The sequence below is a fragment of the Gossypium hirsutum genome, chromosome D04 (genome assembly GCF_007990345.1).
Source record: "Gossypium hirsutum isolate 1008001.06 chromosome D04, Gossypium_hirsutum_v2.1, whole genome shotgun sequence".
Lineage (NCBI taxonomy): Eukaryota > Viridiplantae > Streptophyta > Magnoliopsida > Malvales > Malvaceae > Gossypium > Gossypium hirsutum.
Window position 1 is genome coordinate 38,470,603 of NC_053440.1, and position 17,727 is coordinate 38,488,329.

Sequence of the window (17,727 nt, forward strand, 5' to 3'; positions counted from 1 at the left end):
CTTCAGTCGAATCATTCCTCGGCTCTGGGAATGTGTCTCGTAACCAATCCATCTCGATCCGACCTTCATAAATATTATCCAAAATCGCACCCAAAAGATCGTAGCATGTGGCTCCCCAATTAGTAGATTGAACAGATTCGGTGAGTACGGACCCATCCATTGGCAATCCCAATTGTAACTGGACGTCGTCCAAAGTGATGGTACACTCTCCGCATGGAAGATGAAATGTGTGCGTCTCGAGTTTCAACCTCTCTATGAATGCGCTGATGAGTTTTGGGTCCAACTTGCACCTCCGGCCTATATTGGCCAAGTGCCGAAAACTCGCTTCTCTCAAGTAATTTTCTATCAACGGTGATGGAGGACTAGACATATTACGAATATAACATTGTAACATCCGATCTACAGGCTGTTATAAAAAATATAAAATAAAATTAATTAAAATACATGAATGAAAAAAAATTAAATAATATTCAAAAATTGAAATTAACCCTTACCGTTTTCATTTGTTCGACGGAGATATATTTATGATTGATACGAATTAATTCCCCGACCATTGCTAACACAATCAAATATTTTTGAAACTATAAAAAAATAATACTAATTTAGACAAAAATTAAAGGAAATAATTAATTAAAAAGAGCTTTGAGAAATTTAGGGAGAAATTTGAGAGCTTTTTTGAGAATTTTGGAAGAAATGTTTGTATGAAAAAAATAGGAGGGGGGTTTAATAGTTTTTTTTTTACTGTTAGACCCCCAACGGTTAAAATTTTAAATGACTGTTGAGGTGACCGTTAGAGGTCAAAAACACGGGTTAAAACACATCCCTGAAAGAGTAATTTTGCCACGTCAGCAAAACGCGTCCATATCTGATATGGCAAAATTATTTCCCTCGAAGACGCGTCTTGCTGGAATTTTCCCCTAAAACACTCCTACATGGATTCGTTTTAATATTTTCGGTAGGAGTGAGCAAAACTCGATTCGACTCGAAAAAATCGAAAAAAAATTCGAAATTTGAGTTAAACGAATCGAATTATTCGAGTTAATCGAGTTATTCGAATCAACTCGAATTTTTTTTTCGAATTTCGAGTTCGAATCGAGTTGAGTTTTCGAATTCGAATAACTCGAATAATTCGAATAATTCGAATATCAAACTATAATATTTTACATTTTTACCCCAAACTTCCAAACCTTTTTACTTTTCCCTCAAAACTTTTACTCCTTCCCACTTTTCCCCCAAAACTTTTATTCCCTTCCCCTCCCAACCCCCCAATCTACCCAAAATCCATTTCCCACCAAAATTTTACTCTCCCATTCATTTTTTCTCAAAATTTTACTCCAAAAAACCCTCAAAACCTTTTATTTTCCCCCAAAATTTTTACTTCCTCCCACTTTTCCCCTAAAACTTTTATTCCCTTCCTATTCCACCTCCTATTTATCCCAAACCCTTCCCCCTCCAATTTTTTTTAATATTTTCCCTCCATCTATTTACTTTCCCTCAAACTTTTATTCTCCAAAACTTTTTATTTTTCCCCTAAACTTTTACTTCTCACCCTTTACTCTCAAATAAAAAATCAAAATTATCCAAAAAAATCACTAAACATAAATAGTAATAATTTTATTTATATCTACTATTTATATTATTAAATTAAATTTCACATTTTTATTATTTATATTATTAAATTTGTTAGTCATATTGAATATTTATATTAAAATTGAATTATTAATTATGCCATAAAATATTTGTGTTAAAATTTTATATTGGTATTAATTTCACATTTTATTTTTAAAATAACTTTTATTAAAAATCATATTTTTACATTTAATATATTTTTTAATTCTAAAATACATAGTGACAAGAATCTGAAGATAATTGAAACAACTAAGCAATCAAAAAAGCTAATCAATATATAAAAAATTAATAAATAAATTATGAAGTGATGAAAGTTAATAAAAATTTTGATTAAGGTGGACAAATTTTATTACGATGGGTGACAATAGTTACAAGGACCCAAAATTATTTTTTAAAATTTAACTCGAACAAATATATTCGATTCGATTCGATTCGAATTCCATCTCACTCGACTCGATTCGAGAAAACTTCAAATAAAATTAGGATGATAAAATGAGATTTGAAAACTCGATTAACTCGAAAATTTTCGATTCGATTCGATCGAATGCTCACCCCTAATTTTCGGTCTATTCTGATAAATAATAAAAAAATGACCTATTTCCATAAATAAAATTGAAAATGAACCTTTATTGTAAAATGGTCAAGTAGGAGGGAAAGACTAAAGAAGGCGGTAAGGCGGCAAAAGTAGCAAATTCTCGAATACTTTATATCAATATATCTTCTTTCACAGACTTAACTGTCCGATGCTTCTCTTGCTTCCTCAGCTTTATCTTTTCGTCATTCTACAAATTCAAAAAAGGGTTTGTTTCTCGATCCAATCTCTTTCCTTTAAATGTTTTCTTTCTTTTTAAAGAATTGGAATCGAGCTCTTCCTGATATGTTTCTGCGCCCGTTGATATGCTCGTTTGATTTTAAACGAAACGTGCTTCACTGTGTCTTTTTTGTTGATTGACGTTTAGTTTTTTTTTGTCCTTTTTAAATTTATGTTTCCGTTTTAGCTAATTTGAGGTCTGAGACACATTAGTAATTATGAGCAGGATTTTATTCATGTTTAGCTAATTGTTCCGACTTTCGATTAGTAGCGATCTGGAAATTTTAAATGATGGAGGAAGATAAAGGATTTTAAAGCGTCGATTCATTCATTCTTTCTTTTGACGAAATCTATTGAATCCGCAATTAAGGTCCGTGTTCGTTATTCATTGATTTCTTTTTGATCATTTATGTGAACTTATAATTGGAGAAATTTATAAAATCGAGTTGAAGGCTGAGGATTCAACATCTTATACCCACAATTGCAGTGAATATGATATTCAATATTGGATAGATAGATCTAAGTTGTTTCAATCCCTGGAGACTTCATTCTTGATTAAGAACGTAGAATTCTTGGATGATCGAATCCAAGTTTATTTATGGTTGTTTATAAGGTAAATGTTATCATTAAAACTCCGGAATATGTGTAATGTGATTTGAATTGACACATTGGATCATCATACAAGCGGAATGTCTGTTTTTGATTGCCATGTGAAGTAGAAATACACAAGTAACCAGGATGATGCTCTCTTTTTTTTATATCCACGTTACTCTATTGTTTGCATATCTTTCTCCACCCTGTCGTTTTAGGGCGAAATTCTCAGGTTCCGTTGTTTTCTTACTTTATACTCCATCCCTTCTTTTACCGCATTGCAGTCACTTTCATTTTGAGAGCCTTCGAGTAAGCTCCAGTCAATTTTCTTTTAAACGTTTATCACTTATTATTTTTTAAGGTATACAATAAATTTGTTTCTCTGCATGCTTAATTGCTGGAAGGTGGCCTGGTCCATACGCTTTAATCTTTGTTCATTGTAGGAAAAAGTTCTAACAATTAGCATATGACACTGTTTGTTGAAACTGATTTCTGAAAAATTGCTCAAAATTTGAGCACGAAACTAAATAATTACAACCTTGTTAAACAGTATACAGCCCTACATGCTTTTCCATTATGGGTTATACAAGGAATTTCACATTTCCCTACAAGCCAAGTCAGTGGTGTAAAATGCAATTCCATTTCTTCATACATGGTTATTTGGTCAATGTTGACTTGTTTGGATCTTATGACTCTGCTATCATTTACTCGTCTTCTCCAGCACCCTTGCCTTTTGCTTTGGCCAATCTGCTGACTGGGAAATGTAATCTAGCCATTAGAGGACGGGGTGCTCGAGATTTCTGGTCAAATCCCCGCACACAAACATATCCTGCAATTTGTCATCAAACAGTATTAAAAAAATGAAGAATTCGTTAGATGACTTGAATTTTATGGGAAATGACTGATTGTTTGCAACTTGTTCAGGAATTGAAAAACTAGCCTAAAGTATAAAGAAAGAGTTTTGGCAGAACATTCTATTTCTTCTTCTGGTGGTCAAGGACTTTAGAACAATAGAGGATAGGGCTGTTATTCAATGATTGAAGGCTATGTTTGAGATTGTCTTGCGGTTTTTGTTAGTCAAAATATTTGAGTTTATGCTGTTTTGAGAGCTCTAACGCAATAGGTCTTCACTACTTAAAAATGGTAATTGGGGTCCAAGAAGTATCACTTCAAGATAAAAGTGGGTGAGCCAATTAGTGTATTTTTGGTAGAACCATTTTGTCCTTGTTCATTGCTAAGCTAACTATGAGTTGGTAAATCGTGGAAAATATCAAAGTGATTGAACTCTTATTTGAGGAGGATAAAGGCTACAATGTTGCTGAAATTATTTGAGGATAAGAAGGCTAGAAGGTTCACTGGTTTGTGTGAATTCTTATCTCTTGTTAGAATTCTGAGCCACTTCAATCTCTACTTCAGTCAACATATTCGAATAGGGCTGTTTCAGGCAGTTTAGATCCATTTTGGTTCAGAAATTGAAAGAGGGCTATAATTTCAAGATTTATTAGTTCAAGTGTTCATTTGAGATCTTCATATGGATAGCAGGCAATGAACTTTGATAGAGTTTGAAGACGCTATAAACCCAACTATAACAATATTTACATGCCTAGGAAATCTGGTACTGTTTGCATGGTAGTTCCTAGATCTAGATTTCTGTAAGTGGGGGCGGTGCTCTGTCGTTCTTTTTAGTTCTCCAATAGCGAGGTTCATCAGAGTTCTCATATGGATAACAAGCAATGAACTTATGTTTTGATGGAGTTTGAAGATGCTACAAGCTCAACTATGACAATATTGTTGTGCCTAGAAAATGTGTACCACTTGATGTGTATTTGCATGGCAGTTTATAAATCTAGATTTTATTTAGTTGTGAAAGGGAATGAATGGAAAGTGTTTTTTCGTTCTTTTCTGCTTTTCAATAATGAGACGTTATTTTCTATTTTGTTCAATTAGAAGTCCCTCACAAGGAAAGTATCTACCTTTTTATATCTCTCTTGGGGATTTACTTCTATGGAGAAGTCCTTCGCACTGGGGTTTGATTCCTTACATTAGAGAAAATTTTCTAGTGGAGTAGAAGTCAGCTTAGAATGCATGCACTCGGCAAGTTCTATCAAGCCAAGAGAAGAAAGTGCAGCCATTATTATAATGATCTCTTTGTGATGCATCAAAAAGTTCGATGCCATGGTATGATCTTTTCTTTTCTGTTGCTAGATGAAAGCATGGACGTGCTTTTAATCCAGATCTTAAGGCTATTCCCGTGTCCTTGGTGCCCATGGAATTGGAAATTCAAAGATTTTGAGGGGTTGATGAGCTGTTGTATGTTTTTAAAAAGTTTCAAAGTTCGGAAGTTTATGTGCACCTAAGACTAAGATCACGGTTACTTATGGGTGACTATTCAAGTCATCGCAAACAGCACTGACATAAAGTTAAAATGGCTGATAATTCTCACCTCTCCAGAAGCAGTGTTGAATTCCCTCTGTTGTTAAGCCTAGTTATCATAAAACATAAACTGTCAGTTATTGATCTTGCTACATTTATCAGAACAATCTTCTATTGAAATCTTCTAACCTTTAAATATTGAAGGTATGGATGTCCCAAAGTAGACCATTCTCCTTGGCAGGTTCCATAGCCATTCCCTTGGAACGGCAATCGGGTTCAGACTAGAATCATGGTCGGCAAATACCTGCATTGGAATAGTATTTTTCATCTTCATTATTTCCTTAATAAAGAAGAAAATAACTATAAAACTAGAAATTGGTTCAACCAGCATGCTCGACTTACCTCATTAACTTGGAAATATGTGCCATTTAGGGGAAAGCTACCTCTCATTGCTGTTCGACACGGTATCTGTTTATGATGTTTTATCATATAGGTGAGCATATGATATTTTGAAATAAGATCCTGAATGCAATCGTTATATTTCTTCATACTATTTGTTAAATTTGTTTTCTTACTAAAAGTGTTCCCCGGACAATCTGAGATTCTGCTTCCTGAATACTGTTGCAAGAGAAACATGTCTCATCATCACACAATTTGCCATGCTCTTGGGAATTGCACCTTCTTTCGGGCTGTTGAATGGAGTTTGCCGTTTCACCTGGTGTAAGCAGAATATTATGTCACCTCAGGGGGTCTGAAAGAGTTTTGTCATACTATGTTATTAAGTGGTGTCCATACCTGGTGTCCATATGGCAAGAAGGTACTTGCACGGGTCATCAGGTTCTCGTTTATCCAACTGTAAATTTACCATAAGCAACTCATATAAGAAAAAATCAGTTAAAGAAATATGAAAATATTATTTTTTGATTAAGTAGTCAAGAACAACTAACCTCATTTAGAAGAGGGTGTGAATCTGGAAGTTCGTAGCTGTAGGATGGGTTCAAGGAATGGGGAAGGAAAAAAACAAGACAATTAGTATGAAATGGTATCATTTACACTGGACTTGGTGCATTTTTGGCAAAGCCTCTCTATTGTTGAAGGTTGAATATCTTTCTTTAGCATACTTTACTATATTCATAGATTAGTTCCTATAAGTACAATGGCACAATGTACATATTAGGCATGTTGAATTTTTAAACATAATTTGGAGCTAAAACATGAATTTTCAAGAATTTTAATCTAAGCTCAATTCTGAGCACTTATCTAGAACTAGAAATACTTATAGCATTTTTCATGAAATAGTTAACTTTGGTCTATGTTTCCAAGACTCAAGAGATATGGAAAGTGCCTACTTACACTTGGTGTTCTGTTCTTAGCCGATTCACATTCTTAAGTCGGGGTGTGGGAATAGATGCAGCTTCTGCTGTTAAAGCAACTAAAGCCTTTGACATATCCCCTTCCTGAAGTTCAATGTTATTTTGCATGTAGTTCTGCAAAGTCTGAGTGAACTCTTCCATGTTAAGCTTGATTGTAGGAATTTCATCAGGGTCTTCCGAGAACATGTCCTCAATGTCATTTTCTGCTACTTGTGTGCACTCAGGTTCTGGACTTGCTGGCTCTTCAATAATAGGGTCACATTTATTAACAGTGGATGCGGCTTGTAACTGTTGGTTTGCTTCAGACTGATAGTTCCTGTCTAATAGTTCATTTGACTGCGGTAAGGGCAGAGCCAGTTGATCAATGATCACAGCTGGATTTCGATCAGATGTTCCATTTTCAGTAGCACTGACAATGCTTTTCTCCTCAGGCCCCGGCAGGGCAAGCCTGGCACTGCATCAATATGGTTTGTGGGTAAGTCAATGCAGAGCATGCTAGAGGAAAATAAATCGGTTGACAGTTGCCCTATTTGTGGAACAGCTGCTTATCTAAGAAAACCACATATCTTGTGCTTGTCAAATTCTTTTATCTGTACAATGACTTTATATCATGATCTATTTGTAGATTTAGTTGATTATTTGGCTTCTTAGGGGTTGAGGTTTAGCTGAGCTTTAGCATGGGTACAGAAACTGTTCTAGATGGTTGCAGACTGACACAATATGATCTTGTGTAACTGGAAGTACAATTAAAAAGTGGAATTATGAAATCTTTGATAATCGAACCTTGCGAATGCACTGGCAAAATGTCTACATTCTCCTCTCATTGGACATGCATTGCAGTTTGGTTTGCCTTTTGTACAGAAAACCTGCATTAATCTCAGAGAATTTTTTGTTGCCAGATTTAGATTGTTTCTGGTCAGCAAAAAGTAAGTTTGTTCACTCTAAGCACGTATACAGCACACCTTTCCAAATGTGATCATCTGATAATGTAGCTCATACCTGTTCAGTAGATAGTTTAATGAGTTAGCAAATATGAAGCTCTGATAAGAAATTCGTTTTGCTTTTGGGAATAAATGCATTTGCTTGAGTCAAGTAATAAAGTGAAGTGGTTCTTTACAATGTTCTTTGATCCAGCTTGCACAGTCGGGGCCATAGATATTTTTGGATGGATTCCAGGATGGGGTACCTAAGTAGACGGAACAAATTCAGCAGATTTCTTGTCAAGTAAGTTGTTGCTTTCTGAATTTTCTGCTTGATAATTCATAGTACTTACAGCTCTAGGAGATGCAATTGAAGGGACTCTGGCAGCGGCTGAAGGGGGACCCATCCCAATCTTACTGCTATTCGTCCAACATTTGTGTCAACCTGTCAAGCAAGTATGGAAGTTAAATTTTGCATTTTCTGCCATGGTTATTTACACAACTGATTAACTTACTGGGAAAGCGAGATGGTGAAGTGTCAGAAGCCGAACACACTCAACACTTTTTAGCCCCAGTCCTCTTATACTTAGCAGGTACTCTCTACAACAAGGTTACAAATTCTTAAGGAGCTTTCTGTTTCGCTAAAAGCATATAAAATGTTGAGAAGTAATGTTCTTTGATTTAGACACACTCAACACTTTTTAGCCCCAGTCCTCTTATACTTAGCAGGTACTCTCTACAACAAGGTTACAAATTCTTAAGGAGCTTTCTGTTTCGCTAAAAGCATATAAAATGTTGAGAAGTAATGTTCTTTGATTTAGATATGCATGCAACATACTAATACGATATATGTCAAAAATGGTCTTCTAAATGCATTTAAGTATTCTTTTGGTTCCTTTGGCTTACTTTGCTTTGTCTGGTGGAACATCTCTCAACCACTCCAGGTCAATGCTTCCATGATCTCTAACCAGTCTGTTGAGGAAATCCTGTGTGAAACTTATTTACAGTTAGCCGTTATGCAGTAAGATTTGTCGTGAATTTGATAACTTGACCTTACATTGCTATACTTTTACCTTTATTCGTTGAGCAAGCACATTATTCATCCCACGTTCCTTAATTGTCTCAGCAATCTCATGAACTTCTGCACATCTCACTGCTTCCCAGTCTAGTGAGTCCATGGTTCTCTCTGTTTTTTCTCTTTTTCTTCCATTTACTTCTGTCTGTTTTCTTAAACTATCCCAGTCAAAATCGTCTTTTTTCTCTTTCTTGACCTTTCTGCCTTCTGATTTTAATTCCCCAACCATTGAATTGAGCTCCTTATTAGATGAAGAGTCATGTGTATACAAGTTTGACTCTTGCATTTTCTGTTGCGGGTTTCTTTGATTATCAAATGCAGTAGAGCTTTCTGTAATGTCCAAGGTTTCTTCCGAATGTTTTGACATACTTACATGCCTCAACATTTCTTTGTTTTGTGCCTCAGCTGGTGATTCAACAAGATTTATAGTGTCTTGAAGCAGCCCCTTTGGACAGTGGGAAACTGTCATCTCAACTGGTATAGTGTATGTGCTTGATTGAAAATTTTCAAAGGACGATTGTTGGGCCACCTGTACAGACCTGGTTTTGTCATTTTGATCCATTGTTCGAGATGCAGATTCTTGTGTTAAGGGACTTAGTCTTTTTATCATGCTTTCGTCTATCGTCTTGGAAGCCTCAGACACTCTTGTTTCTTCTTTTAACGTCTCAAAGTGTCCAATTTCTCTTACTTCTGAGTTTAGAGTAAGATATGGATGATAATTAGCTGATGGCATAAGGTCTTCCCTGGTGAAGCTTTTAGGACCATCTGAGTTGTCACAGTTTTCTCTTTGGTGATTCTGGAATTGGCTTGTTCTGACATTTGAGTTCTCATTAGGAGACATATTCTGATGACTCTGAACTTCATGCAACCTGGCAGATCCAACCATCTGTAAAAGTTGTACAAAAGAAGTAGATCCATTCAAGATGTTAAAAATAGGCCTCTTAGTATGGTCAGCCCCTTCTGAGTTGCCCTCTGAACATGATCCTGTTCTTTCAGCAGTTTGAACCAATGAAAAGTCCCCAGAATTTTCAGATGAAACCACAGAATTTTGAGATGAGAGGACATCATTAGTCTCTTCGTCTCCTTTGAAACAGTCAGTTTTTCCCCTGATTGTTTCCATGTTCAGTCTGTTTGCAGTGGAGTCACAATATGTACTCAAACCACTTCCCGAAGAGTTCAACAAGTTGCACTTCGGTTCATTTATTGAGCTTACAGTGGCAGTACTACTTCCAGAGAGTTCTTCACTGTTGGCAACCTCTTTTTCTTCAGAGTCTTGATACCCATCAACAGTCATTGAACTTTGGTCACCAACTGGTTGAATAGCAGTCTTTGCATCCCACTTTATACTTTCTTCTGGCTCCAAGACATAGAACTCTTCTCCATTAACTAAGCTTGTTCCCTCTTGATGATACAACTTGTCCTTGCTTTTTGATTTGATAGGAAAACGAGCGGCAAGAGACATGAATGCAGAACTGGCAAAGGGTGAACAGAAATTAAAATATTTCCTTTTAACTGTTTGGATCATTAAATATTCTAGGACCTTTAGCTTACCTAGAAAGATGGTCAGAGACATTCTGAGTAAGAAATACTCCAATCACAGAGTCCAGGACTGATCCTTTCCATGGAGAGAAGCGCCTATCCCCTGTAAAAATGGTAAGGTACTCTCATGAAGGAAGCAAAGATGATAGTTCAAAAAGGTGACAAAGCATTTTAAATTCTAATATATGAACATGAAGTAAGTTAACTGAGTTACATGTCATGGAAGATTTTATTACACTTTGCTTTTATGTTGAAATAGTTTTTGCAATTCATGTTCTCTAAAGATAAATTTCCTCCTTTTTATTCTCAATTCCCTTTTTCTGATCACCTCTCTGTATTGGGTAGAATCCTTCTCTTCCCTTTTATATAGGCATTCATAGGTGGGATCGGAAGGTTAAATAGCATCTTTTATAGCAACAATGTTGACTGGAATCTCATTTCAATGCATGATAGAACACATTCATTGAAATAATCTTTTTAATTAAAGCTTTAGCAAATGCTTGTAAAATAATTCCTCTAGTGTGTTATTAAGGAAAATATTAGAAAATTAAGTTACCTTGTACAAGGTGCATTCGTGCAATAAATGAGTCTGCACGTCCACTGAATACTCTCCTTTCTTCCTCCCACCATTTTGCCTTCTCTTCATCAGTTCCATCAATACCTTCACTATTTATATTTTCTAAGAGGAGCTTCCAAACCCTATTTGTTTCTTCGTCCAGGTCGACCTTGGGTCGTGGGCGTCGCTTTCTGGTAGGCACAAAGGGTACAATGGTTCCATCTCTGTAAACAACAAGTGCATTGTGCTCTTGGTATATCATATTATAAGGGACGAGTGCATTCTGCTCTTGACATGCAATAGCACTACCTTCCCTATTTATGTCTAACTGGTTGAACTGTTCAAGAAGTGCATCAACAGAAAAAAATTGTTTCCATATTTCTTCTGGAGAGGCACCTGCATCAAGTTGATTATATGAGTTAAAAGGCTTGGCAGATTGGGGAAGATTACTCAAAGATTTAAAGGGTGCTTGAAGAGATGAAGTTAGTACTTACGTAAAAGTTTCTTGTGCATTTGGGCTTCATTTGTACTAGAGCATGCTGAACTTACAAGGCAGTTTCTCTTCTTTGTTTGCTTTGTTTTTGCCAGTTTTGCCTGCATCTCTGTGACAAGGGCTTCCATGCTTGTCTGAGGTCTGTCTGTGTTCCCGACTTCTCGCATGTCATAATCAACAGGTGGCTGACTGCTGCAGTATTCTGGGTGCCTTTTACATTGTGCAATTCCATTAAGTGAAGCCAAATCTTGAATCCCTGTGGTTTCTCTGGTTCTCTTTTTCTTTGAACTCTCTGTCTGATTTGAAGCCATGATGTAACTAAAAGTTTGCATTTTATTCAGAGAAAATTTTCTCCCTGCTTCATGTTCTGTTGAAACTCCACTAGAAATGAGTTGATGGGGATTTACTTCCATCTTATCTACCAGACATGCTTCTGCAGGAACAAGACTTCTTGCAGCTGTGATTGATGAAGATGCACTGGATGTGGCAGGATTTTGCCCTTTGCCAGTTCTCTTTCTCCTGTGAATATGAGGAAATTGCATCCCTAGAATCATCTGGTATGCGCAGAAATTGTTGTAGTGACTCCCATAAGAATTTACAATTCTGGTATCTTCTTGTTGAGTTGCTGCTGACTTGTTTGCTTGTCCTCCCTCCAGTAGCGAGCTGGTTCTGCACTTGGAGTCGATCAGACTTCTTGCTGGTAACTGAGCATCGGAGTCCAATGTGGTGTGTTCATTTCTTTTTAGTCCATCATGGCCAGTGGCTTTATCTTTTCCTCTCCTATTACTGAGCTTCTGGGGATGAGTATTTTGTCTTCTATGGGTGGGATTATTCTTGGTTGGAACTGGTGTGCCTGGAGCTTGATCTTCAGGCAGAGATAAGTCATCTTTCGGCTTTTCCTTTACAGATTGTTTTAGTTCAAAGGCAATCCCTGTCTGTGTCTTTTCTGCGTCCACTTCAATTATGCCACAAAGCTGAACCATAGACTTCGATTGACTTCCTTCTTTCCCCAGGTTTTCTGTCCCTGGACTAGAATTTAAATTGCAGGCTGGCTTGCATGCTGAGCTTTCTTCTCTTTCTTGTCCTACTGTGTCAAAATCTAATGCCCTCCTGCATGGTTTCTTATTATGCTCGAGTGTTTCTGGATGAGTGGCCCCCTTTCCACCTTCTTGTGTGGGAATTGTTGAGTCTTTGTTGAGTCCCTTTCTTCGCACATACTTCCTCTTACCTGTTGATTTCTCTGCATTCGCTACTCCTGGGAGGATTGATGTGTCGTTTTTCACTGTACTCTTTCGTACATATTTCCTCTTACCAGTTGGGGTTTCTTGAGAACCATCAGGCTTTGGAGTCGCTGGCTTTCTGGGCCTTCTAGGTTTGCCCTCAGTAATTACCTTGGGCCTGTGCTTTCTCTTCCTCTGTTTCTGCTGTGGTGTTGTTATTTCTAGTTCAGCAAGATGGCTGCCTCCATTATCAGAGTTCTGATTTTCCTTGCTCAGTGTAGCAGTCAAGGATGACTTTAAAACAGGCATTTGGAGCTCCTTACTGCATTGAACTACATTCACATCAAGTCGAGCGGGAACCAGTTCATTTGCTTGCTCATCTTGTTTTTCTGTTATGTTCACAATGTTTAACTTTCCTATTTCTGGAACCTCTTTCATTTCTGCTGTTCTGGCCTTATCTGGAGTGATAGGGGCAAAGTCAGAGATGCTCGTTTGAGAGAATGCTTCGCTTGGTCCAGCAGGCAGATTGAAGTCGTAATCATATGGATTCTGTGGAGGAATGACATCTGTAAACAATGTAAGTTTAACCTCATTCATGTGAGAGCACTACAAAATTTAGAACTTTCAACATTTAATGATAAAGAAGACATATAGTGGAGAAATTCCCAGGATGAAAATCGTTGTCTGATGTATTGCAGGACTTGTGTGCATTCCCTTTTTTTAGTTTTCAAGTAACTTATTGAGATGAAAATTTTATATACACTGTTGCATAGGAGATGATTATAAATAAAACCAGTGCTGGAAAAAGGAAAAGAGGAAATAATGTTTCCAATGCCATTCATCTTTACTTAGAGGTTTCATTGTTCTTAATTTTTATCTCAATTTCATAATGTGTCTTTAATACTAATTTTAACTCTCTCACAACATATTGACAACTAGGTGCTGTAATTCAAATATAAATAGCATACTAATTTTTATGCTTACTTTGATTTTTTCTTGGCGTGCAGTTGCCAGCAATCCGTATGTTTCGTTGAGTTGATAAATTTACATGCACAGGAAAGAGCCCAGAAGGTCCACATCCAGAATGGTTATTAATTCCCACCGGTGCTGCACTTGTAGATGCAGCTGAGACTGCAGTTGCAATAGCTGATAGATCTACAGAAGAAACATTACCGAGTTCAGCTGGATTCTGCCCGCATGAGAAGCTCTCACTCCAAACTGAAGCTGCCATCAAGTTATTAAAGCTTCCATTTACTTCCGTGCAACTGCCGGAATCGGAACATGCAACAACTCCTTCAGTTTGAGATTCCTGAGCAAACCCAAATGAGCATCTTTCTGATTCTATACAATTTGCTCCAAATATCTGATTTTCCTGCAACTCAATATGGATCACTGGTCGTTCTTGGCCTTGTTTGCTCATTCTTTTTGCTCCTTGCTCAAAGTTTCAGCTTGATTCCGACTTGCCAGAAGAAGACTAGCCGCTGGTCCTTTAAGCACAAACTTCATATCAAAGGCGAGTGCTTGCCTGAAATTTCCTTTCTGAGGTAATCTTCCTTACTGTGGACCTCATTTTATCGGACCTATTCTGCCGGGTTTAAAAAAAAAATGAAAGTAATATCAGCATAGCTAAAATAGGCAGTAACATTATTATCCTGTTTGGGGTTTAACCAGTACCTAAAAAACCCAGAATTCCGAATCCTCTAAAAATGCTCCAAAAAACAGCTCTTTAACCGATAGATCTCAAGACAGACCACCCCAGCCTGCCATTTCTTGGCAAACACTGATAATAAATGAGGGAAAAATTTTATAGAATAAATATTCATTTATTATACTGGTTATTAAATTTGTCTGGTGGATAAAAGATATCAGAAACAGAAACAAAAGAAAATCGTAACAGATTCTTCCTGTAATCTACATTAGATAATTTTTACTTTATATGCTTCTGCCGAATTATATATTAACTCATAAAAATAAGATAAAATCCACACAAAAAATCCTCTGAAAATCTAAGAATTACCAGAAAAGTGTCACTGCTGGAGATCTGATTCAATCACTTGAAGCCTAAGGAAATGAGAATAAAGTCGTTCCTTGAAGTGAGAGAAAGTAGGGAAAGATAAACCAAATAGAAAGACCAATTCACCTGCAATCTACAACTATAGGTGAAAAAAAAAATCCTCAAATGAGGTATTTGTTTGACAGCTGGATGAAAAAAATCCTCTAATGAGTTATTTGATTGACACCTGTCTTAAAAAAGGACATAAGTAAATTCCAACTCAGTTAAAAAATCTACTTATTTTACAAAATAAATTATATTATTACGAGATTATTTTTTATATTTTTATATAAAATTTATATAGAAGTTTTATGATACTATCATTTGCGAACTTTTGACTTCATTATTCCACTAAAATTTTATTTGATTATTCATAACTTTTTTTTATAAATATATGTTTTACATATATTGTTAACCCACAATAAATATGTATTTTACTGTTATTTTAGATTAAATATATAATAAAATATAAAGTGAAGGATTCAATTATATTAGGGTATAATAAAATAGTAATTTTGAAATTTTACATGTGATTAGTACATTTATATTAATGATTTAATAATTAAATTGTCAGAATATTAATTATGCAAAAAATCATGAAAGAAGGTAAAACTATTATAATTTTATACCTGTAAATGGATTATTTTTTAAATATTAAATATTTATACCTTTTGTCGTGTGTTTTTTTTGCAAATTCGCTTATTACAAATCTGAATAGTAGACTTATTATTTAATGCAAGTTTATAACATAGTTGAATATTAATCTTTGGATATTTACAGATCAAAATTCATTTTGATTTTAATTCAAATTTTATATTTATTATTTTTATATTTTAAAAATAAAAATAAATCTTCAACTAAATTACAAATAATATTAAATTGTAATACATAAAATATAAGTAAGTTATTATCATAAATTTTAAGTTTTTAATTTAATGTTTTTTGTTTGACCGTTCTCTTAAAGGATATGCATGGCATTTTTCTTCGTGAACGGAATTTTAGTTTTCGCCTCTCGAAGGGCAACAAGACGAGCAACTGTTTTTCTTATACAATCTAAATTATTGATAATTTTTTCAAATCTTTTTTAATAGTAAATTAAATAGGTTTCGATATGTTCAAATGTACATTTTTTTGCATTGATAAAAATATTGATGCCAATTGAATTAAGATTTAACATGTATCGTATGATTAATTTAATTTTATTTTTTTAGAAGACATCTCAATAACTAATAAAACACTTCCACAAAAACCCACCCATTGTTTAAGCAAGGCTTCAGTTTACTTTTAAACAGAGAAAAGAAAAGAAAGACCCTAGTTAGACGACCCTACTACCGAATAAACTAATTTATTTAGTGTTAGTTTGGATGGACAGTGTGTTTACCTGCGGTTAGTGTAAAAATAGTAGTAGCGGTGAGATTAGATACTATAATAATACTATAGCGTGAGACAAAAAATAAGCTAAACATACCGTACCATACCCAATCACTCATCCAAATCCACTTTTAATTTTTGATTCCTCCAATTCAAATACAGCAGCCTCAACTTGAGATTGTGAAAATTGGGTCTTTAGTTTTGGTTAGGGATTATGAGAGAGTTTGGGCTTTTAGGTTGCTGTGATTTTTGTGCCAATAATAATATATTGCCTTTTATCTAGGTTGGGTCCTCGATAACGACGTCTGTGGTCCCCCCCCTTGTGGTGCAAAGGTGCACGCTTTAGTAATTGTAGGTTGGTGACGTTTAATGCAATTTACTATACAGTTGTTCTATGATTCTCATCCGGTGGTGGGGAAAGTTTTGTGAGTGGTAATGATGGTTGTAAAATTCTTTGTTGATAAGATTGATACAGGTGCTGGTTTTCTTTTTATATATTCATTCAAAATTTTGCATGAACCATGCAGAATTTACGTGATTATGAGTGTGATCGATATATTAAGGTTTAATTATATTTTGAGTCCTTATACTTTTTAATAGTTTGATATTTAATCTTTTTGGTTTTTAATAGGAAGAATTTGTTTTAATTACCTAAATTAAAAAATTATTAATTGATGAAATTGTTGCAAAAAAATTGAAAGTCCTAAATTTTCAAAGATAGGGATATTTAAACCATTTCTTTAGCTCGTAAGAAAAATTGATTATGGGAGAGTCAAAGATATCAATTCAAATAAGAATTTACTTAATTTTTTTATAAATTAATAGAGTATTAAGTGGGTATTTAGTCTTTTTAAATTTCAATATAGTATATAATGATTCATTTATGTCACGTAATTAGGAAATAAAAGTAAACAAATTAGATTATATAATAAATAATAGATATTTTTTGAGTTCATACTTTTCTTAATTTTTTTAAAAGTTACCCCTTTATTGCTTCTTATTCTCTCTTTTAAAAAGTTATTCCAATTGTTATCTTAGTTTTTTATTATTATCTTTATTTTAATTATTTTTTAATGAATGTGTAAATTAATTAATTATTTTTTTGTAATTCCAGAGGGAACATTTTTAAATGACTTCATGCGAAGGATCATTATAGATATAGAGTTTATGTAAAAATGTGAACTTTTCTTCGTACTTGCAATTCTGCGAGACCACTCTCTCTGCAATAAGCATTATATAGTTTTGATAAAACAGAAATAGGGATGCAAATTATTCACATTCCATCGGTAATCACTACCACGAAGTTGTCCAATCTGTTTTAATCTCTTAACTTCTTGGTATGCTTGCCCCATGTAACCGGAACACCATAGATCCCGCATAACTTCACTAAATTGATGTCACAATCCCTACAAGATCTGTGAAACGAAAAACTCAGACGCTATTGCAATTTTGGAAGACTTTTCTTACACTAGCTAATGCCTTATTTTGATCCCAGCTTCCGTAAATATGCACCTTCTACCTCCCTCCATATCTTGACTCACCAAAATCGAACTACGTAATCAATTGATCTCATGTTTTGCTCTTCCATACTTATGCCTAGTAGTTGTAACTACTCTTCATAATTGCTCATATTATCTTACAATAATAAACTATTTTCTTCAAATTGGTATTAGGTCCTAACACTTGATGTAGTAAGTAGTGCTTTTAGCGTTGATTCTTTCTT

The 17,727-nt window shown here is 35.0% G+C and overlaps 1 protein-coding gene and 1 long non-coding RNA gene across 4 annotated transcripts; one reads left to right on the forward strand and one right to left on the reverse strand.

Annotated features, from left to right (window-relative positions):
- Positions 1-3,448: 3,448 nt before the first annotated feature.
- On the reverse strand, positions 3,449-14,000 carry LOC107921883 (transcriptional activator DEMETER). 3 transcript variants are annotated; one of them, XM_041091526.1, is made up of 19 exons: positions 13,565-14,000; positions 11,362-13,146; positions 10,868-11,263; positions 10,324-10,414; positions 8,771-10,244; positions 8,604-8,683; positions 8,213-8,297; positions 8,051-8,142; positions 7,895-7,963; positions 7,740-7,776; positions 7,561-7,643; positions 6,758-7,231; positions 6,352-6,388; positions 6,200-6,257; positions 5,980-6,119; positions 5,807-5,872; positions 5,594-5,708; positions 5,475-5,513; positions 3,449-3,860 (listed from the first exon to the last, which is right to left on the reverse strand). In XM_041091526.1, the coding sequence occupies exons 1-19, from the start codon at positions 13,998-14,000 to the stop codon at positions 3,736-3,738; spliced, it is 5,682 nt and encodes a 1,893-aa protein (XP_040947460.1). In that variant the 3' UTR covers positions 3,449-3,735. The 3 variants fall into 3 exon arrangements, with proteins under 3 accessions (XP_040947460.1, XP_040947461.1, XP_016707198.2); XM_041091527.1 differs by lacking the exon at positions 13,565-14,000 and having other exon boundaries at positions 11,362-13,192; XM_016851709.2 differs by lacking the exons at positions 3,449-3,860; positions 5,475-5,513; positions 5,594-5,708; ... (8 more) ...; positions 8,051-8,142; positions 8,213-8,297 and adding an exon at positions 8,304-8,433.
- Positions 13,008-14,167, forward strand: LOC121216180 (uncharacterized). The gene is made up of 2 exons (XR_005912254.1): positions 13,008-13,157; positions 13,588-14,167. It is a non-coding gene; the product is annotated as an uncharacterized lncRNA (long non-coding RNA).
- Positions 14,168-17,727: the final 3,560 nt, after the last annotated feature.